This window comes from Hippoglossus hippoglossus, chromosome 2 (assembly GCF_009819705.1).
Source record: "Hippoglossus hippoglossus isolate fHipHip1 chromosome 2, fHipHip1.pri, whole genome shotgun sequence".
Classification (NCBI taxonomy): domain Eukaryota; kingdom Metazoa; phylum Chordata; class Actinopteri; order Pleuronectiformes; family Pleuronectidae; genus Hippoglossus; species Hippoglossus hippoglossus.
Window position 1 is genome coordinate 2,028,823 of NC_047152.1, and position 24,327 is coordinate 2,053,149.

Sequence of the window (24,327 nt, forward strand, 5' to 3'; positions counted from 1 at the left end):
AACTCCACATCCTTTGTGTTTACACTTAATACCTAATATCTAGCATTTTGAACGAGGCAACTCGAAGGCTTATTGATTTTGGTTTTATCCCCAGACATTTCCCGCTTACATTTCTAATCAGAATTGTAAATCTATCTCTTTGAATATTTACTCAAATGTGTGAGTACTTCCTCAACTACTGTTCAAATGACTGTACAGGATCTATGGTCATTCCAGATGAGCTCCAGCGATGCTATGAAGAGATGGGAGAAAGATTTTCAGTCTTTACCTCTCATATAACAATATAACTACTGTATTTGCTAATGGTAGCCAGAGCTAGTTAGCTACCTGTTGCTCTGCTTAGGAAATAGAGAACTGCAGATTCTCCCACTCAAATGTCATTGTTATCATCCAGTCTGCAAACAAAGTTTCACTGAGGCAGAATGAATTACACACAGCAATTCCAATATGGTAATCGCCATCAGAAAGAAAGAGAAGAGAAAGGTTAATTGCATCAGTGAAGGGACAGATTTATATCTAATAGATTGTGTTGGTGGTCCTGGGTCGTGATCTTGGTGGTGGCTGAATCGTGGATTATAATTTCAACTAGATTTTGATATAGAAATATGCCTGCTCACATATAATACCATTACTGGCAGTACCTCTACCATTACAGATGTCATTACGGCTCCCATCATCTCTTTCAGACATTTTCTTTTGTGCAAACATTGAATAACCTCTCCATTTATGTTTGACACTGTCTTTTCTCATCAATGTTGTAATGATGCTATTGCATTTCTGTCTCGGAGGTCGCTACGCTTTTTATTCTTTCTACGGTTTAATAGTTCATTACTCTTGCTGAGGGTTAAGGGCAAAGGACGCCGCACCTATGAGACAAACTGTTATTTGTGCATATGGGTTATACAAATAAAATGTTGTGGATTGATGGATAATAATACCTAAAAGTATGCACAAATACAAAAGCATTGGCTAGTAAAACGTTTGCGTGACCTCTTTACACACTGCAATATAGGAGGAATGTGTAGTGTCTCCTATTCAGAATTATGTTCATGGAAAATGTTCCCTGCAGCAAAACAAATACATTACAAAGATGTGATTTAATGTGATACTTGGGAGGCCTGGGGCAGAGCAGCGAAAGCCTCACGTCCCTCACTGTGAACACCGCAGTTCACTGGGCCCCCACAGGTGAGTAATGTGGTGTCGACGCCGCTGTCTGAGCTGACCAAAAGTGAAAGAAAAAGCACCGCTCTCTTTTCCATGGAGAGCCGAGACATTTTTCATAACTCCAAAGTAACGCCGCTGATGAGACAGGAGATTTTACCAAAGGTGTGCTCGGCAGCCTGAATAAGATTAATGAAACATGAAAGTGAGCTAGTTCATGCTCGCACTGAGAGGGAGGGAGAGAGGCAGGGAGAACTAGTTCTTCCGTTGTCATTAATCATACAGGGCATTACACCAGGGGAAGGCTTAATAATCCAGATATTCAAATCAGGTACAATTAAGACATGAACTTTTCTATCTGAACATTAAATTAGCCCATTAAAACCCTGCCAAAGCTTACCATATTTAAAGCTTACCTCCAAATGGACACCGGTCCATAGATTTCCAAATCTGTGAATTATGTGAATATACTGCAGGTGTTTGAAGTCAGTTTAAATTCAACAAGTTTGCACAGAATCCCTAATTTTACAGTTTTGGGTTGTAAGAGTAGGTGTTGTCCAAAGTGTCCCCACGTTCCGTCCCCCGTGGCTGTGGATTTTTTTTAAATGAAGATCTTTTCTTTTAGGATTAGAGATTAGATTTGACCAGATCTTTATTCTTTACATTTCAAATAAAACCCTTTTTCCCATAAGACATGTGAGATGTATGAAAAATGCATGAGAAAGCGAGACAATGTGTCCTTGAGATTGTTTTACAAGAACATTTCATTTTAGTGACAGGAGTGCGGATACAAGTGCACTTAAGCAACTGTGGTGCTAGCTACTGGTGTATGAAATGCTGGTAATGGGGCTGCCAAAGCATCCCTTACATCCACACCTAGGTAAATGGACTGCATTTATGTCGTGCTTTTCTCGATGAACACTCAAATCCCTTTGCACTTCAAGTCATATTCCTGTGCTGTTATATGCTGTGCTTTTATAGCAGACGTGAAGTTTAAGGTTCAGTGTCTTTCCCATGGACATGGCATGTGGACGGTAAAGGTCAGGGAATTAACTGCCAACTTGCTGGTTAGTGGATGACCCGCTCTTCCTCCTGACCGTCCTCTCTGCCATAACAAGCGTTAGGTGGAGTGAGGAAAAAAGAAATGCTTTTGTCCACATTCACTACTAACCGCTCTCCGCCATGATACTGTTGCAAAAGACAGGATTTTTTTTCTCCCTGGTGCCGTCTTTTTTTCCATACAGCAGTCGGACAACGCACGTGTACAACTTCAACACTTATTTACCACACTGCCGTAAAGCGGAATGATGTCATACCTCTCTATAAGCAACAGTAAAAGCAAAAATATATGAGGGTCGACCAAAAGAAATAAAATAAATATAAGTTCATCTTCTGCTTGTCCGCTTTTCTTAGCAAAAGTTCGATTTTTTGTGTAGTTTTGAATCCAGCCCTTAATGAGTTGATTATTTTTGATTTGCATTGAATATGGTTACATCATTTTGTTCTGAACAAATTATACAATGTACATCAGTAAATGTTGTTTACTTGAATTATTTGTAACATCAAGATCTGATATGTGATTTAAGTGTCCCCTTGATTTTTTTTGATTAGTGTACATCTTATAGGATTTGAAATATGTATTTTATTTCATAAAATTAGTTTCCCATTTCACCAAATATACATACTAAACAAGCTTATGGTACTTGCAAAACTAGATCTGTCAAAATGCTACTTGTCGTTTGTAAGTGTCAGAAGAATAAATATTATATTTCATTCCAGACACTAATCAGTGAACCCCAAAAGGGAATGTTGTCCACTAAAGGGGGACAAAAACTAAATTATTACACATTCATTCAACTGTGATATTATCATTTTCTAAATTTCCATTTCATTGTCACAACAGTTGTATCACTAGCCCATTTCAAACCACACAGTTTTGGTGCAGGAACAGTACATTAAAGAAACGCCTGCACTGAGAAATGAGAAAGAGAAAGAACAGGATCTCACACAGGGTGGATAAGGTCTGTGAATTCCCTGTCGAAAACAGGAGCTTTGGATGTGAAGATAATGATGCTGCAACAACATGGCAACTATAATTCAGGACCTGCCCCACCCCCCATGCTTTTATTGGCTTTCATCCCTCAGAAATCATCGAGGCTTTACGAGGATACAGATTCCAAAGTAAAGGTACTCCGCTCCAAAATGAGGCGAAAACAGTGTTTCCAAGCTGCAGCCAGCAGAATCGTTTAATTTATCATTTTAACAATCTAATTTGTCTCCAGTCTGGTGCTTGAACGTGCAACATGGCCAGGGTCACTCGCAGAACAGCCGCAGCTGTTGTAATGGAGAGGCTTTGGGAATGATGCGAGGTATCTTAAAAGGTTTCCATGGAACACAGAAACAGTCCTGAGAGGTTTTAAACAGTGCAGAGGCTGAAAGGTTCCATTTGGTTAGCTTTTGGAATAAACTCTGACAAACTATTATGGGTTGCTGAATGGTTTAAAACACAGTGATGGCCAAGTTGATTTAAAACCACTTAGCCCACACTCTGCAGCCCTCTGTATTCCTCTTATCTACTCGAGCGTATACGTTGCTCGACTTGCATCCGGATACACTGCCCGGTCCCTTCTCCCTGTTTGTATTTTCCTGGCTGGATACTTTATCGCCGCAGACTTCAAATGTGTGGGTTAAGCCTGCTGCAGGGTCCTCCTTAGATCACAAGCAAAGCAAAGGGAGGCAGGGTGGCTGGGAGATTTGCAGACACTCATTTTGGCTCAATGGTGATTTTTTTTTGATTAGGTCCTTGGGCTGCCTTCTGGCTTTTCTTTGAGGCAATTGCAATCTCTTTACACACAGCACAGTGTTAAGTTATCTCCTAATGAAAATGTGCTCAGTAATCGCTGCCTCTGTTGTGATTACTTTGTGTCAGTCAGTAAACATGTCCGGCTGTGTTTCTCCTTTGCCCAGATTTCACAAAGAACCCTTTCAGCGGAAAGTTCGAGCAATCAACCCCAAACAACGGGCGGATTGAAAAATGTATTTGATTCATTTGCACTTTAGAAGTCAATAAAATATGATCTTAACATTAATTTCCATAATTGGGCAGTAATATGATTTGAAGAAATGCAATGGGAATCGCTTGATTTCATGCATAAAGAAAATGGTTTCATCCATGTCCAAATGCAAAAGACCATTATAATTATTTTCTAAACGCGAAAATTGCAAAAATCAACAAACTTGTACACGTCTTCCTTTTGACTGTTTGGAAAACCTACTTTGGAATATAAACTCTTAACTATATAGTTCGGAGCAATCATAAAAGATTGAAAAACATTTAGGTCGCCCTGATTTGAGCTTTTCAGGCTCTTGTAAGGTTTGGAGCTATTGTATTTTTGCAGACAAAACCATTATAGATAAAGCGTTCTTTATCAAATTATTGTTTGAACATGTAGCCTCATAGTTAAACCTCACTAATTAAGTTTGTTGAATTATTTCTTCCATACACATTTCTGTAAAAGACTGGTACTGATCCACAAAATGAGCCACATGCTCAGTATGTCTCAGACAAATATTTTCTCAAAATAATATAGAAATACAGCGATGTATTTCTATATTATAATGTTGGACTTTTATAATTCTACATACACGGTTTTCCCTCATCTTTCCCTGTACTGCAAGTAAGTTGTGCAGATACCTGCCTCTGAGTTTTCTTCAGTATCGTAGTAATCCAGTGATGTGTCTCTTTACAACCATGGTTCATATAGGAGCCTGTGAAGCCAATGCAGCACATTTTCTGTGTATTGTAATTACTACACCAAATGCCTGCATGTAAGGGATTAATACATAAACCATTTTATTTGTCTGGGATGCATACCTCATGTTTCATTCCTGTCGTTGTGTTATTTCTCTTTGCAGGCAGGAATGATTTTGCTTTTTAGTAGCCGTCTTTGGCAGACACATCTTCTGTTTTTCTTGAATCCTGATTCCTGAACACATTTCAGCCAACTTTTTTTACGTTGAAATGCATCTTTGAGAAGTATAAATAAGCCATCAATATGGAAATACTATTGGCAGAGTTGCATAACAGACATTACAGCTTTTTATTCTGGGCATCCATCTCATGTTGATATACCATCTATCTGTTTAGTTGCTTATTGCGTTCATTAGAATTTGGCCTTAGGTAGGCATAGGCCTTGAACCATGTAGGCTGTGTGTGACCTTTTGACATACACACACACACACACACACACACACACACACACACACACTTGCGCTTCCTGAGTTCTTATCCTCCACTGTAAAGGTCCGTCTATCATCAACACTGGTTTCATTTCTGCTCTCCACAACAGAGATGATGAAATGTTACACATCCCTTGCTCAAGCCGCCTCAGGCTCCCGGATCATTTGGAAGATGCGGAGGGCAATCTGTCACTGTCGCTTATTCACTCGCCACTGCACGTAGGACAGAAAAACATGCATGACTCACAAACACACAATTTTATTGGCGTGTGCTCACATGTTATTTTTGACATGCACACGAGTGTGCCAGCTTGGTAACGTTTCCCATCATTTATGAGCCACGCATCCCAGCTGGAATTTTATTGCAACTTTTATTGTCTTACTTTCTCGGCTCTGTTGGGAGCAAAAGCTGCAACAACTGGTAAAGCACAGGATTTTTTTTACACACAGTGAGCAAGTCAATCATAACATACTACGAAGGGTGAAATGTACTGCTTAACAATAACATGATAGTAGTGCCACAGGCATACATTATATCCTGTTGCATTGCAGTACAAATAGAACCATGTGAAAATACTCTTTTCTTTAATGGGTCTTTATTGTTCACCAAACTCCAGACATTTTACTATTTACTATTTTTGAAGACCGGGGGCCGTAAGAAACCCAACACAGTAGCATAGAAACTATACAGTCACTAGCGTTTGGGCTCCACGCCCACTTGCACCTACGCACAACTATGAATGCTCACAATGGCGTAGGCTACGTGCATTGCTCATTCATACTCTACTTTTGTAAACATGTACGATCTCCTGCGAGAGGTAGATGAGTACAAATATTTCAGAACAATCCTCTGTGTTAAATGATTCTAGAATTCCAACACAGATGGCATCTATAAGAAAGTTCACAGTGGCAGACATTTTGACCAGAACTGTGCAAACTTTTTCATGCCACTGCATATTGTTGCTGGGTTATTATTGTGAAGAAATGAGCAGCAGATGGACTTGTTTATAATGTGTAACAAGGCTTCCTATGTCATTAAGGGACCATATGTTTGATATAATAATGTTATTCTTCAAAGTAACCGTTAATATCAGAAAAGGAACAGAAGTAAAAGAGACAATATTCCCCCCTGTTATGTGTTGTGTTAAAAGTATACGATACGTTAGAATGGAAAGACTAAAGGGACATTGAAGTATCTACCTCAATAGATAGATAGATGGACAGATACTTTATTGATCTGAAGTGAAATCCAGGATTTAAGTCGATGCACTTTATCTGACTATCCAAGTTAAACTCATGCAAACCACTTCAATTATTGATTCACCTGATTTCTCCCAGTGGACCTGAACTGGTTTCAAACATCTCAATGAGATGTTTGAAATGAGCTGGGCTAAAACAAAATGCCACGAATGTGTACAAATTATGAATATCTTTCAAAACACCACTGAGCACGTGTTCATTTCCAAAAGCACGAGACGTCAGTAGTGTTTCCTACACAGCACACACTTTAATTGTTTCCCTGGTGGACACGATGACATGTTCAATCTACAGCCATGTTAGACTGTCAGACATGTGGTTGATACATTGCCTTCACCTAAGTGCCACATGCTGACAAAGCTGCTAAGCTGAACAAGCCACAAGTGAAGCGCGGCAGATTTGTCTGTTGATAGTGTAATTCAAAGGGAGGGATTCTATTTAAGACATTATTTTCCCAGTGCTGTAACAATGAATCCACCAGGGACTTCTTGGTAGAGCAGTGCTCACAGCACTACACTAGCCAAGGCCATTATTAGAACAACATTGGAGAGAGAAAGAGTATTGACTCTTCTGCAGTCACATTTTCCAGCTATTGGATGCATTCAATAATTGGTATTGCTTAAATTAATAGATACATTTGATTTCAAATTAGGGTTATACAAGTTAGCACTTGCAGCGTTTTCACACTTGGACTCTTAGTGTGATTTGTTTGGACAGGTGTGAACACTAGTTGCACCCAGATTATGACTAAATCAAGCTCTTGAACAGTTTGGTTTCGGTGGGAGCACGATCCAACCTTGTGTAGTTGTGAGCAAATAATGTTTCGCAAGTTCTATCTTATACTAGCATCAAGGAACAAGGTGCCCTCTTCCTGTATTTGCTTTCTTCCTCATGCCCCAGACACGTCTGAACAATAACTTTAGCAAATACTTGAACATGTAGGTACTTCGCCACCAATGTGTGTGTGTGTGTGCCTGGTACTGAATTTGCTGGGATGCATTATCCATTATGTGACCTGGTATACTTTTGGTCTTTTATCATCAATCACCCGTAAGAGTTTTTATCTAGTTATGAAACTGTCTTATTTTAATATAGCTACAACAGCGGATGAGACAATCAGGGAGAAAATAGGCTTTTTCCATGAAGTATTCTCAATGTCTGTGTTCGGGGGGCGGATTGCCCGTGAGGTCAGAGCAATGATTTACGACAGTCAGGCTGCAAAAAGCCTATGTTTATGCAGAGGGAGCGCGAACAAGCAGGGGAAGCGAGCGGGGCTAGGCGCTAGGCTAAATGCTAGGCTAACCCATTCTGTTCCTCGCCAACTCGACATCTATTACAAACAAGATGGATGAGATCAGAACGAGAATCACGATACATTACCTCATCGCTATGCATCTTGCAAACAGCTGTGTGTAATGGGTGTGGTTTAATATTCCAGCCAACTTTAACCCCCTATACGTGGAATGAATTGGTATTGTCTCAGGTAGGATGTTCCATTTGCCCACAGTAAGATGAGGGGGGGGAGGTATGGATTTCTCATACCTGTATAAATGCATATAATACTTGATGGTTATGTTAAATCATTAAATCAGGTGACAGTGGTAACACTACCGCTTTTATCCACAGAGGAGTGAACATGAACGAAAATGTAAAGTTCCTTCTAGGATCTTTAACCAGGTGAGTCGGATGGGGTTGATCGGGGCCCAATTTGTGTCTCAGCAACAAATGGTCGTGGATTTGTCCTCTTAATCTGAAATCTCCTAGTGGCTTCTTCTTCAATCTGCTCACATATTTAATGCCGCTCTTGTAATGCCCAATCAGTTGAGGACTTTGCCGAGCGAGTGTCCTACAAAGCCTCTTGAGCTCATAGTCCGTCTTCCAGCCTCTGTCCTGACAATTCTCCAACTGTTACTGCTACTCAATGATTTTTTTCTATCCTTGGCCTCTCTTCACTGGTCGCTGCAGCAGATTGTTAATATGCAACGATGCCCCCCCCCCCAACATTTTTAGTGCCAGATATGCCAAAAATCACCTGAAAACTTGCACCTGCTAAAATAGTGCAACTGATGTCAGTGCATCAAGCTTCGAAACCACCTCACTGATGCAACATTGTCTGTAAAGTTGCAATTCTTCATTTTCTTTCTTCCGCAGGTTTTAAGAGTGGTCAAGCAGACTGGATTGTTGATATGCAAACATCTAAATAAGGATGTGTGTCCATGCACTTACCTTTGAGTCTTTAGAACTTAAATCATACTTGGGCACGTGCCAACAGTTTGCAAATTGAGTGACGTGTTAAACAGACAGAGCTCTGTGTGTGTTCCTCTCACTCCATGTACTGGTTTATCATTTGGCTTTAACATAGCATGTTTTTACAGATTCCAAATACAAATATCTCAGCACCTGCTATTCCAGGCCTGGTCTTTATATTCTCTATGGGTCTTAGCGTATTGTGAACACAAATTGAGCAAACTATATATTTTCTTTTTAAGCATAGAAAACCTTCCCTTGGATTTTTTTCCATCAGTACATATAATTACTGAATCATAGCACACTTTTAAATATGATATGAAAATTCATCTCATCTTGTTTTGACTCTAGGCACCAACTATCAATTCCCCCCCACCCCTACATTTGGTTTTAAGCTCTGTAATTCCCAAGGCTGCATCATTAATTGTATACAATCAATAGAGTGGTAAGTGGTTCCCATTCCTTCACTTAGACTTTAACACGGCAGATCAGAATTGAAAGAATATGAAAGGTTTTAAGTGAAAGCAGGATAATATAAGGTATTAAAAAGAAGAATAGGTTAACCAGGGACTGCTAACAGAACTACACAAAATAGCTGTGATTGTATCCTTTGATCAGAATGTTGACTCGTGTCCACTCATCGGTGGAGTAAATAACTCAACACCATGCGACCGCTCAGGTTCAAATCCCGTGTCTGATCTTTTCCCATGAACAAATGATCTTCCTGATGCCGCAGGAAGATGACGCAGCTAAAATGTAGAAGGACGCCGCTCAATCAGGGCACAGCCGCTCATTGTAGAGGCGTCCTTATTCAACTCCACAGCCAGCAGCACTGTTTGCAGCCAAACAGGGCCTGGATCCTCTCCAAATCACAGCACGCAGGCACTGGCTGCTGTCATCTGGCCACAACAAGCTCCCCTCAGGGAGTAGACAGTGTCTGTGTTAGTGGGCCAGTTGTTTGTGGAGACAATAGCAAAAGGTGTGCATTTGTATCTGTGCACACCAAACACACGCAATTTACGGCTCTTGCCTCACCCTTCATCCCCTTCGTCTGGCCACATTCGCCTTTGGGTCCACGGTGAATCCACATACGCTGGCTCTGCGGAATCTTGCAGGTGTTTGGGTGCGGGCCTGTGGATACGTTTCAAACCCTCTATGGCACCTTATGAAGCCGAGGACCAGCAGGTGCTGCGTCTCCTCACAGAGGGAAGTAAAGGTGTTTTTTTTTTGTATACCCCTCCCTTCTTTATTTGAAATAAGGCTGTTTATTCCTTCAATCCAAACAAAGGAGTGATATATTAAAGAGTGGCGTTTAAAGCCCAACTGAAACGTTTGCGGTTCCCATTTCTTTCGACGATACCTCTGCAATATGCCATTTGGGATGCAGGTATCTTTTGTCCACACAGAAAGAGAAATTATTTGAATATAGAAAATCTTTTCTTCCTATAGCTTTTAATGCCTTTGTGTTTGAATTTTGCAATGAAATTGACAAAAATGCCCGAAGCCTCAGGAGGTTCTTGGTGGTTTAGATTATCCAGGTCACTTGGTTTTGTAGTCCAATTTCAAAAGTGGAAAATTGTTTATTTTGGAGAGGTGTTGTTTTGATCAGTTACCCATCAGCCCCACAGAGCTGCAGTCTTGGATTCAACACTCCGTCCCCCTGAGAGTTGTATTATCGATTTGAGGGTGTATGCACATTTAATGATGAATGATGGCTTCTGAGCGCTGACTGAATCTACATTGGATTAAGAAAATGAGATTAGGCTGTGAATTAAGTTTGGGTCTCATATAAATGGTAAATAATGCTTGTGCTTTGTTACATCAAGTTATTTTCCACCTAGTGTGATGGTGTGTCTGTGCCACAACTAACAAACATCATGATCCATGAATTAATGAATTATTTTTCGATTAATACATAGTTTCCTCTGAAAGTGGTCGGAAAGTAGTGACTGTTGCATTTTCGAAAAGCCCAAGGTGACTTCTTCAAATGTCTCCATTTATCTGACCAAACCTGGAAGATCTTCAGTTTACAGCCGGGGGCGGACAGGGGCAATAATTCAGGCTGGGAATTTGACTCCTTTCCAGGCCAGCTTTTTAACACAAAGCACCAGTACTCTAATGTTAGGCTAACCCTATTTGTTGATGTAACTGTTACCAGACTGGTAACCAAGTGGGCGGCCCAGTAACTTACTGCCCTCTGCCATCTTTTCAATGTCTAATGCCATAAGAATCTCCTTTACTGTTGCTACAACCAAAACAGTCACAATATGATATTTATGTCATAACTCACATTACAGGATATGCATACATTTAAGTTAAGCAATGCAGCTTTACATGAGCACAAGCAGGGAAATAAACATTAAAATTAACATACAAAAACATAAACATTAAAAACTGCAAAAACTTAATTACATTATATTTAGCTGTGTTGCTCTGTGGCTGGCTGTTTAAAAGCAGAACACCACCTCTTTGTGTGACAGCCTCTATAGGGAAATGGTTTGGGGGCCACAGTCAGCAGTGCTCAGCTACTGATGCTGCTGTGGTTTCTTACTGCAATGTGGTCAGCTGTGGTAGACGTGTGTGTATTTCAGTGTGTTCTCGCACATCAACAATTGGATTCATTTGTTTCCCAAATAGACCGGGGCGCCGCTCCAATAGTCCATTTTGCTCGGGCACCTTCCTAACTAAGTGAAATGACCTGGACGTTTTTCAGCCACCACCATAATAAGAGCAGTTCGAATTCTCTTAATTATAAAGAAAGGAGGTTCCATGCTTCCTGACTTATCTCCTTTAGCATAGGAAACACCAGGCCATCCTTTGTAATAAGAAAAGGAAATAAGAAAATGCCACCCCACAATTCTTTGCGGCAGCATTTAAAAATGCGGCACAACCTCGTATTTGCAGTGGGACACACCCACATACATGCTGTTTTATTCTCCTGACACACCAAATCCCTGTTATCCATAAGGAAATTCAAATCAGATGTACACATTCAGACCTATATAATCATCTCTGTAAGCCAGATCACAAATCCAATGACAATCCGTAGTGTGTTTTTTGTTTTCATGCCAAATCCAAATTAGGGTAAGCCCTACTAGTGTCCACAAGCTGTGTGCACGGCACACACAGACAAGGGGGCACGCACCCTGATCAGCAAATGCACAAAAGAGCTTGTTGCAAATAACAGTACAAATTCTCCTGTTGTGTGTTTATTTTTGCTTTTAAATTGGCTGCAACTGGCAAGCTGAGAGACCTAAGTGAAGTAATTTGTCGTCTTTATAAACGTGATTGGTGTGGGTTAAAAACAAATTAGGTTGTTTTCTCCCAGTCTGAGTTTACAGTATGTGTGCGTGATAAGAACAAGCAGATGAAGTATGGGCTGAGTGATGAATATGCAGCAGTTTAATAAAAGTCTCAATCATCGTGTGGTGATCAGTGTTGATATTGTGGCAGTGGCTACAAACAAATTAGCCATGAACACTTAGAATCAAAAAATACGTTGAAAGAGTTGTTGGTGAGAGACGTCCGCTGAGTCTTTGCCTGCATGTCAGCAAGAGAGGGGGAAGTGAGCGATGGACTGACTGAATGAATAATTATATATTCATTTTGATTTTTTTTATTGAATAAAGTCTCGAGGAGGCAGACCATTATATTAGCAAAATAAATATCTCCTGATCAATTAACCAAGAAAACAAAACAACAACCAACAATGGCCCCCGCACCACTCGCCGATAAACTATATATATATATATATATTCGTCTCATCGCCCAACCCTAACATGTATTGACCAATCACAGATAGATTTTTTGCCTTCCAATAAAAATAGGTTATTCTGTGTGTATGTGAGCGGAGAGACTGATGCTTTTTGTTGTCTCTGTGTCTCAATCTCTCCCAACAATAACTTCAAGTCTTCAGTGACTGCCCTTTGGTTTTTCAGTCTGTTTCTGTAGTTTTATATTAACATCTTTAGACAAATCAATCAGACAAAAGCAGGTTACTTCTGTGTGAATGATTAAAGTCGCCTAAACCCCTTTCTGTTGCTTGAAAAGAATGTCTTCAATTTCGCTGGCAAGCCAGCGGCCATTATCACAGGAGGGAAAGCCTGTTAGCACCTTTTACCACAGTAGGGGCTTAGAATGTAATGTGCATTAAGTGGCAGAGGTTCTGATTTCGTATGCACTGTTCTCCACCAACTCTAAACTAAATTAGGACTTCTGCTTGAGGAGTAATAATAAATGCAAGTTCCAGCAAAAAACACTACTGGAATCTGTCAGAATTAAGGACATAACACAGCCTGAAAATAATGTTGAAAATACAAAAATCGCTTGCTTATTTCATGCTTGCTGATGATGGTGCCCCCAACTGGCTTTTACTAGCTCCAGCAGTGCCACGAAGCTTCTTAATGGTTCCGGGAAGTCACTGGTTATGTATTCTTGCGTCTCTTCAGTGGAAAAGCGCATTAATTTGATACTAAACCAGATTATGGACTACATCTTACTGATGTATTTACTCTTGGGAGGAATAAAGAAGATGCCTGTCAATTATTCAGACAGTTTATGACGGTTGTCTGATTGTCATGGTTTAATACAGCAACAAATTAAAGTGGGGGAAAATCCTGAAAAATTAGTAGAGAGGGGTGAAGAGGTAGAAAAACCCAGTTAAACTGAGAGACTTTGGAAAGCCATGTTATATTGCCTTGTGAGACTTACTCCGTATATCAACATATGACGTCAATGGAGAATCAATGTGGTGGCCCACCTTACAAAGACACCGTTCATCCTCTAAATTTGACTATTTAATTCAATTAATTTTAAATTTGTACAGAGCATATTCACAAAATACATTATCTTAAACCACTGCACTTAGTAAAGTCAAAACCTTTGAGGAAAGAGAGACAAGGAACAGTTGTTTAACTTTTGCATCTAAGCACTCGCAGCTTTGTTGCTAATCTATAGTTTCAAAATGAAAGTGGTTTCGATGTTAGTGACAGTCCAGCAACAGGATCATGCTCCTCATATTAAACATAAATGAAAAGCATTGGGGGGGGGGGTGATGCGTACCCTGCATGTGCCCTGTATATACCCCTATCAGGTATTGTTCACTTTTCATATACAGTAGTATCACATGATGTGGAATATTCTTCTGACACACACATAATTATGACAATTCAACTCTAAAAATGTTGTTCTTACTTCTGTAACTTCCATTTATAATCCACCTGAGCTGTCGATGTGCGTCCATCCATTTCAATACAGCGCATTGGAGGCAGATTAAAGGGTCATTTCGCCAGCTCATTGGGTAATTACTAGTTTTAATTGCTCCCATTCAAGGGAATTAGCGAGAGCCCTCTGTTGTGAACTCTGTGTTTCCGCTTGCATTGTTCAACATCATCCAGTTTCAGGCTTAGTGACATCACAGAAGTCAATTAGGATTTAAAGAGACTTGAGGAGCCCCCTTTATTCTACCTGAGTATTAGAGTTGAGATGAACAAAGGTCCTTGAGCCTTTCAGGCTTGAGCTTTTGCTTTCTTCTGAAGGGCTTTAGACTCAGTTTACGGCTGTTTCCTTTATTCACACTGAAGTACTGTTTCAACCACAAAAGGTTAAAGCCTGTGTTTTAACCCAGTAATGAATTCACTATGCAATGTTGGTAATAAAGAAGGAAACAAAGAGGCATTTCAAAGTCAAGCTAAAGTCACTTTGTGGTTTAATTATTGCTGAAACAATGGTCTTAGACCTCTCTGTGAAACACTTCTGGCCACTTCAAAACTATAACCTGTGTGGACAAAAAAAAGCAATGAAAATACAGCATGAAAAGACAAATATACAGATATAGAACACCACAATTCTGTTTATATATACACACACTGTAGGTTTATCCAGGGTGTATACGTTAGTCATTAGGGATTGGATACAGCACACACGAGCAATCCTTGAAGCTAATGCATGGATGGATGGATGGTTTGTGGATGCCCGGGCATGGAGGCAGGCAGGTTTGTTAGTGACAGATGGATACGCCAGCAAATCACTTCATTCTGCCCCAACAAAATGATTGAGCATGTTTAATACAATGATGTGAGGGCCAGAGACAGTGGAGGATGTGGGGAGGATTTCACCAACTAAGATTAAGTGCTTCAGAAACTGCGTACCAACCCTGCCTCTAACTTAAGACATCAGATACTAAAACTTAATAGATGTACAGTACTTGCTTATTTTCAGCTGATGAAGTAAGTGTCATTTCTCAGCAGCTATATATCGGTATACCTATATCAGTTACAATATTAGTATGATACTCACTCAGTGGGGAACTGAAATGTGACATTTTTGTTCTCATGACTATCACATACATGATTCAAGTGTGTCTTATTTTGGGTTAAGAATAGTTTTATTGCGTTCAGTCCACTTTACTTTCACTGTGAAGACCCTTGAATGAGATATTTGACCTATAATACCTACTGTCCATATTTTGAATGCCACATACTGCAGTGGCAATTTCAATTCAACATTAAATATAATGCACCAATTTCATTTTGAATAACAATTATTTTCAGTTAATCGAAATTTTGCCTATAAACAAATGAGTTTGCAGCTCATGTTGTTGAGTTGCTGTATGTGTAAATATGAGTGTTCTTGCTTCTGTGCCTAGCTTTAAGGGTTGTGAAATACTTGGTATGAACTAAGCCTTATATCACTCTGTCTTGGCGCCTTCCCTCTTCCTTTCTGCACACTTCTGAATGCGATTATTGGATGCTGAAAACTGATTAACCTCCTGGTGAAGGTTCAGCCGTATTACTTTACTGCAGCTGTTGGAATGTCCTTGTTGAACATGTGCACAGAAAAGTATTTCAGACGCAAATTAGCCGCGCGTTTTCCATGTTTTCACTTGGCCTGGCATGTCACCCTGACACAGGTCTACCTCACAAACAACATCCATTTCCAAAGACTTAAAAAGTTGTTGTAAGTCTGTGTTGTGAGGAGCACAGCAAAGTTAATAAGTCTCTGCCTGCCTCTGCCTGCTGCACCCGGCTGCTGCACCCGGCTGCTCCACCTCGCGCCTGAATAACGCGGAGGATCTGTTGCTGTTGTGAACATGTCTTTGCAGAGTACCTCTCGTTGTTGTGCATGTGTGAAAGGCAGACTGCGGGTAAAATCTGAAGAATTGGCTACAGTCATGTCTGAAAACAGCCTAAGTGACAATTGTGCAAAATCGCTCCTTCGATTTCACAGGTCACAGTGGGGATTTACAGTTGTTGACGAACTGTTTAACCGTTAAACAAAAAGTGTTTTGACCACTTACTCCAGTGAGGTGTTATCTCTGCGTTCCTGGGACAGCATTACCATCGGAGCAGGTTTTCATGGGTGTGACAGCTAAAAGACTGCACACAGGTAGGCCTGGCCTATTTGTAAAGGGATCATTATTGTGATCGCTCACTGAACGTACACAAAGTTCACTCTAATGCACACTGGAGTATGCTGAGGTCTGCCTCCCTGCGTGCCAAGGATGGTAAAAACTTAATGGATGTTTTGATGGCCAATCGGGCCACTAATGTGGCAGGACTGATCCCTGTGCTGCTGATGGCCAGTCTGACTGTGACAGATTAGGTCAGTTGTTCTGTGAGGGCGATTCACACAGCTATACAATGAAGTGTAAAATATTCGGATTATGATGAAACTGTTTCGGGGACAAATTAGTTGATTGCTGCCAAACATCAAGGTAACTAATGGTCCGTACAGCAGACCAGAATATGTTAGGGCAGTTCTGCTAGCATTAGTATCTGACAGCCGTGAGAGTGCAGGAACTTTCTTGGGTCCTGAGGGGTTGTAGGATTTATTTAACAAAAAAACCCACCAATACATTGTGCTGGTAGCCCATGGCTGTACTGCTAATTCTCTACTCAGATGCCAACATCACTGTATAACACCCACTCTCGAACTATCCCTTAAAGTAGCTGCACCGCTTGTGTAACAATGTTCTGTCTTAGACTTTTTGAAACTTACTGCGCATCTTCCACAGAGAAGATCAAGCACAGACAGTGTTATTTGCTTGTTTACCTACTGCTGCCTATGAGATGTGAAAACACAGAAACACGGTATCGTGACAAATTGTAGAGCAGTAAAACTTCTTTGTCCACCTCGAGCAGCAGGTTCAGCATAAAGGGGCATGTTTAATGAAGTATTTCTATCAAATTGAGTTGGTGTGAATAAATCTAATTACTTCAGAGTGATTTGATTAAATAAAATGATATGTATACATAAATATGTACATTAAACACAAGTTTCATGTATAACGATCCTTATTTAATTAAATATTTCTCAGGTTATTTGATTTACCCACACTAACTCAACATGATAGGTAACACTTGTATATGACAATATATATGACCTTTTATATTGAATTCATGTAATGAAGTTGCATACAAATTTAGTAAGTCTATGTTTTAGGCATATTTAGTTTTTGAGATGCACTAAAACAGAGTAACAATGTTACCTATGACAAAAATAATAAAAATAACAGATTTATATTAATTTGCTGAATTAAAAAACATAAAAAACAGTTATTTCTACCTTTTTACTAGAAGTTTGACTAACACTAAGTTTCTTAGTGGGAAGATGGGCTACCAGAGCAGCTCCAGTGATCCTTAGCATTCATCCTCCAAGTCTCTGGAGTCCATTGTCTAAAACGTGCCTGTTCGATGGGAAAACTAATTTCCTTCTTCTTTTTTTTTCATTATGAAATCAAAAACACCAAACCAAAGCAAGTTTTGATAATGAATTGATAAAGTAAAGTAACAAATGACAAAACAAATCATATCTTTCCAGAGTCACTGGTAGGAATATACCACACACACACACATTTCCCAGGATGAATGGAAAATAAATTTAACTTTTGTGTTACTTGAGTGAATATTACAGGCTGCATCCACGGCCTCAGGAAAAATCTTTCACGGTGTAATAAAAACAAAGAATGTGTTTATCAACCTAAAGTGTGTCCAGCCTCTTGATATGCACAACAGCTCGTATCAGTTCGGGAGTCAAAGAGCATTTCTGAAACTGTAAACAAAACCAACGAAGCAGGGCTGCAGGGGGCACCCTTCTTCAAATTGTAGATTAAAATGGATATTTCACCTGGCAGGGGTAAACAATACTGCTCGGGGCAGTGTCAAGTTCATCACATTGAAAATGGAAATGGTGGCCTGTTCCCCCCCGTTTTGCCATGTTTGTTTTTCGCTCTCAGCTCTGCAGCGTGTGCAGGGGTGGAATCCTGTAGACCTAATAGGCTTATAGGATAATATCACTTTGTTTTCCTCTCTCTCTTGTCCTTGCTCAGTGCTTGGTGTTTGAAGATGCTCCCAACGGCGTGAAGGCAGCACTGGCGGCGGGGATGCAGGTGGTGATGATTCCTGATGACAACCTAGACCCCAGCCTTACCCAGGAGGCCACGCTGCGACTCCGGAGCATGGAGGAGTTTCAGCCGCAGCTCTTCGGCTTGCCGGCGTATGACTGAGCCAGGCACCCCGTCAGAAACCACACCATACAATTCAGTCTGTGTGTCCGACTCCTTTCTTAATCCACAGTGATGATCAAGTCGAAAAAACAAGCCGACTGCGTTCCTGCATGCCTTACCCTGCTCTGGGTATAAAGTGACGTTTTTTGTTTTTCTTCCCAGTTAATGACATTCAATCGTTCGAACAGATGAGACATAACGTCACTGAACAAGACCTTTAAGCTGTTAGATCTCAGGCCAGTTTATTAGCAATCTATTTCAGGACTCCTTTCTGAAAGCTTTTGCTTGATATATTACACATATTGTGTCACTTGGCAGTAGGGGTATGCAGATATTTAGATCTGGTGAGGTTTAGATATTTGTTTCCTTATCTTCTTCCGCCATCTTGCTACAGTGAACAGGGTTATAATGTGTGTTGCTTAAACTTTACAGATGTATTCAACAACAAAAACTACAACTGAAGCTGTAATACTGTAAATAGCTGACAGGGGGGTCCTTACAATATCCAGAGGAACAGGGGCACTGGATCTAAAACGGTGAATGTCATTTTCCTACATTGTACTTTAAAATCTCCAAAAGACCCCAACATTTTGGCACACACGCATATCTCACATTTAGAAATTCATTTTATTAATCATTTATTGTTGCCCTTGAATTGTTTTCACAATAAAAACTGGTTTATTCTCTATAAAAAGCCCCACTGTCTTGGATGTCCGGCACTGACAATCATATGTGTGCATTTCCAAAATAAAACGAGTCCATGCTGTGGTCGGGTATCATTCAAAATGTTTGCATGATTGTTAGTTAGTCTTTCAGCACGTTGCCGTTTCCCCCATTGAGTCAGAGACATTCAGGTTAACTAAATTTGGTTAGAAGCATTTTAGTTTGTAGGATTAAAAAAAAGTAAACAAACAGCATTTGACCACCTGGTTTGTTGACATAATATACACGAGAGTTTTGCTACCACAACCCAAGACCTAAAGCTTTGTTGCATTGTTGGCTTGCGCTGGGTTTCGGCTACGATGTGCTTGAAGGCCTCAGGCTTGGGTTGAGTTCAAGTTTAATTAATATCAAATGACATTTTTTTTGTTACTCTCTATGACTGTACCACCAGCCTGCGGTCAGTGTGTGTGTCATGTGGTAGATACACACTAAGGTCAATGGTGGATTACAGGAAAAACATCATTACATCTGAAACCGGATGTACCCATCAGGTTCAGTGACTGCCATTCAAAATGTTGTGCAGTTTAGTGCAGTCACAGGCTGAACAAATAACATTTTTGCCCTTGAAATGATGTGTGCTTAAACTTTTGCAGGGCTTTTGTGTTAGACGACAGCTATGGTGCGTTTACTCTCACCGCAGGATCATTTGTGTTAAATGCCATTACTCGCACTACTCAAGTTACTGGCTACAGTTGCTGCATTGTCCCCTTTATGGAAATGCCTGATAAGTCAGCATTGTCAAGTGTGAGTCCACAAGGCCATCTGCAAGAGCCGGAAATTGACAGTCCATCTATACAATGCTACGCGAGGCTTGTTGGTTTCATGAAATTCTTGCTCAATTGTGAGTTTTTTTTGCTCTACTTCAAATATTTCAACTCCCAAATGACACGAAATGTAGGTTTATTTGCATTGTCTTTGTATGTGAACTCAGCATTACAGCAATGTGCCACAATTAAGTGCTGCTTGTCATAGCGCAGGTACCAATTTTAGCTGGTCATTTGGATGTTTCCGTTTAAATGATCAGCTCCTGGAACACACACACACACACACTCACTCACACACACACACGTATACAATGGATCAGTTTGGAGTTGACACTACCCTACAGTGTAATCCAGTACAGAGGCCTTGAGTTGCCTCCACTCTTTCATCTCTGCTCATGTCTGCCTCTGCACATACTACGAATCGCATGTACCCCCGTCCTCTTGCTGAGCAGGCTTTAACGGCCCGCCGGAGGATCCTGGTGCCGCGACTCCCTCGGGCCGCTGAAATCCCCCCACCCGCCACCTCCCCCACGCCTTCCTCGCCCTTCATCCTCACGGAGCGAGTTTATCTCCTCAGCCGTTTCTTTCTCCCCCCCCCCCTTTTCTTGCTCACACCCTCATCTCTCTGTAGTTATACATATCATTCACCCTCTCCTGCCTGAGGTGAAGTTCCTGTATTCGCGTATATGCATGCGGCTTACAGTCTTATCACACTGTGGTATAAGTGTTAAAAAGGAATGTATAGATTTAAATTGGAGGCTGCCTGAAAAGAACACCAGACTAAAATGACTTCATTCAAAAGATCTTAGATTTAATCCGATTTAAGGATCTTGTCAGACATAGTGGACCTTCTGATGTTCATGTCACCATTTTTTGGGGATAATGTAATATAAGTTGTCAAGTATGTCATGTACTTCCATTTCGGTATTGTCTAATTGTTCCTTTATTCTATTTTTAGCTCTATTTTTAATCAAGCACTGCTTACCTTGCTTGCCCTGACGCCACTGCTGCTGTTGAACATGTTCACAAGGGTCAGTGTCGGTGTTTCGATTGACAGAGAGTTTTGGGAAAGTGCATTTTGTCTACAACGGTGTCACTTATGCCTTTCAGCATGTTGTCTTCTTTGAAATTGAAATCCGGCTTGTGATGTTGAGTTGTTGAGCTTTGGCGTCTTTCCTCTCATTTTGAACACGCTCTGACCCATTTCAAGATAATGGTTTCCAGCTGATGGCAAAAAAAATAATCACCTTTTCAGACTGGCTTTTTGTCATACTTTATAAACAGCTACCTCTGGGACATTTGGCAATCTCACTGGGTCAGCCGTGCGATGTCCTCACATCTCAGGGTGTCTCCGGATACCTGTTTAAAATACATACAAGTGTGCTTGAGGCGTCGCCCTTACGTGCCATTCTTTTAACCAAAAGGGAGGAAAAAAAAACAAAATTTGCATTCTCTCACATCTCTGCCAGTCACCGTTCTCTTTTATCCTCGCCGCAAACCTTTTCAACTTTAATTCTGCCTGTGAGTGAGGAGGGGGCAAGGGGAGCGGCGGCAGAGATAGCTCCCTGACACGTTTCCCAGGCCCCTGTCCTCGGCTGTGTTCACGACTGATAGGCGAGAGTGGCTGCGGGACACATCCATCTTCAATGTCAGGTTTTATATCCGGGTTTTATCAGGACTCAGACAAGCAGCTCCTGTACAGGCAAAGTAGAAAAAATAAATAAATAAATAAACTGGACGCCAGGGAGAGAGACGTTGTATAGATGATCTTATTTTAAACAGTAAACTTTTTTATTTTTTCAGCCCTCGGGGGGCTACCGAACGGAATGTGGAAAGAGAAGCGTGGGAGCACATCAGATAATGCCGATTGGCCTCTTCCTGAACATTTTCTTCAATCTTGTCCCAGATATGCAGAATCAAAAGATCCTGACTGAATGTCATATCTGTAAGGACGTGAGGAAGCAGTATTTGTATTTTTTTTTTTTCCCTCTTCAGGGGATTTGGAAAGACAAGAACTCACCTTACTGAGGAGAATGAGGGATTAAATACACGGGGGCTTCTGTGTTAAAGTCAGGAAATCCCCTGAAGCAACTGGGATTTAAGTATTTTAATTGATTCGTCTGACAAAAAGGGTTATAATCCAAAAGTTTGCATTTAAATACTCAACAGTGGTTCTGTGTATGCAAACTTCTTTATGGTAATAGTATTAAGAAAATCCTCCTTTTCTTTTGAAGACTTGGCTGAGACAAATATCTCCGCAACGCCACGAACAAGGTGGGGGAACTTAAGATGGATTTCTCTATTCTCACCACTAAGCAAAAGCATATCTCAAGTCTGCGTATCTCCAAAGCACAGGCCACGACTGGATTGCCAAGGAGGGCAGGGCACAGAAGAATGCCAAGATCTGATGGTGCTAGGTCCGCTGGATGCCATTTTGTATTCCGCTGCCAAAGTGTGCAACCTCGGCGTGAACCAAAGGGGATTTTATGGAGATGAAGATATCGAGGCCCTCTGACCGCGAGGAGCACTTTGTCCGCTGTGAGATAGGATGCAGACACTGTGCTTTTTGCACTTGCTCTGAGACTCGCCGCTTCCTCAGTGATGCAAATAGACCTCATGTTTTATTCAGCTCCGAGTGATGAGAGAATAAATTTGATTACAGAGGCAGGTGATGGCGAGGACAATGTTGGCAAGCAGATTTGCGAACACAAAAGGGAGTTAAATGTACAATTAAGACCAGACAATATCAGATTAACGCGTTTTGCAATAATGCTTTGAGGAATTAAACAGTAAGATCGTTGTTATCTTTTGGTATCATGGGGATTTGATTCCAAGGAATAATGAGGATTTATCTAGATGTTTTTGTTGTTCTCGGGCATTGTAGTTATGTCGCATGAATGAAAACACTTTTTTAGAAAACCTTTTCTCTCTATCCAGATGGAGCCTCACTGGGGGGGGGGGGGGTTGGCACACAGAGGTTCACCACCCATCAAACATAACAAAATTGCACCTAGAAAGCAATCGACCTGGATTTGGTCATTTTAAATGAGTGGGAATCATCCCGTCTTGGGTCAAGCCTCCTGTTGTGGCACGGCTACGCTCAGGTTGTTGGAAGAGGCTAATTTCAGAAGGAGGCTCTGAAGAGGGATGGGGAGCGTGAATGCAATAAAAAAATATGAATTGCTCGATTGAAGAGGTCATCCAGCTGTAGCCAGATTTGAGTTATCAGGTTTACTCTGGAAAGGCCTGTTTTCAGGTTGCTTACATTTTTGCTGTATAATGAAAAAACAATATATGCACATTGGGTCTGTTTTACCACGTATAATTATTAATAAATGGGCCTCTGTCACGAAACGTTCTATTTCTGCCGGGTCCCAACGGGCTTGGGTCAGGAAACCACACTCAGCTTCAGTGTCCACACGGGGGGGGGGCATTCTTGACTTCTTAAATGTTCTTTTTCATTTTGTGTAATTTCTGTTGACCTATATGCTAATTAGCAATAGCTGTCAGAGAGAGCCTAACCAAAATAACAAACAAAACTCATCCCTAACTAGAACCAAACATGCTTCTGCCTAACAAAAAGAAAGGTACAACAACTAAACCTCCCTGGCAGCCCTTAAACAGGAGAAAACTCTGTTGAAACAAAATGGCTGCTCTCCCTTACAGCTTCCTGGCCAAAAGTCGAACAAAGAATCCCCAAACTAACCACAGCAGTTAAGGAATAACAACAAGTTCACTAGTAGGAGCGGGCAAACAGCTTTCTCCTCAGCTTTATACTCTCCAGTTTAATTGAGGCTCCAGGTGAACAGAGGCACCGCCCACTGCAGAGGCGGAGCTGAGGATCAGGAGCTGACTGAGGCCTAGGAGCAGCTCTCACACACACAGCAGCATCAGAAAAAAACGTTTATATTCCTCAGGGGGATGTAACAGTAAGTCTCTGAAGAACCCTTTTGTCTTTTACCAAATTTGACACCATATACACAGGACGTCAGACACTGTCGATCCTGAACATCTGTCTCTGGCACTTACCATCAGCAGATTGGCACAAAATGTTATTTGGACATTTATGGGCTCCCAGGTGATGTCACAAAAGGTGGTAATCCCTGGAATTTAACTCAAGTGTCTCCGTGAAACTCACATTGGTCATTTTGAGGACACGAGAACAGGATGTGATGGATCAGGCCGAATCTGCTACCAACACTCAACACGCTCATCAATTGGTTCTAATATCATTGCAGCTGTACTTAGTATATACAGCTGTCCCTGGTCTATTTCTATTCTATCTCTCCTTGCTCTCATCTCTCCCCATCACACACCTCTTATCCTATATGGTATAGTTGACCAACACAGAAGCAGCGTGAGTGTGAGGAAAAGAGCTGAAGCTGGAGAGCAGGACATGCAAGCGCAAGCAGGGTACATTAGAGTGAGAGC

The 24,327-nt window shown here is 41.0% G+C and overlaps 1 protein-coding gene across 1 annotated transcript in view; it reads left to right on the plus strand.

Annotated features, from left to right (window-relative positions):
- pudp (pseudouridine 5'-phosphatase) overlaps positions 1-19,175 on the plus strand; it is a 31,467-nt gene extending 12,292 nt beyond the window's left edge. Inside the window, exon 4 of the mRNA XM_034613102.1 lies at positions 18,233-19,175. Within this exon, the coding sequence (XP_034468993.1) occupies positions 18,233-18,409 (177 nt within the window). The 3' untranslated portion in view covers positions 18,410-19,175. The remainder of the gene's footprint in view (positions 1-18,232) is intronic.
- Positions 19,176-24,327: the final 5,152 nt, after the last annotated feature.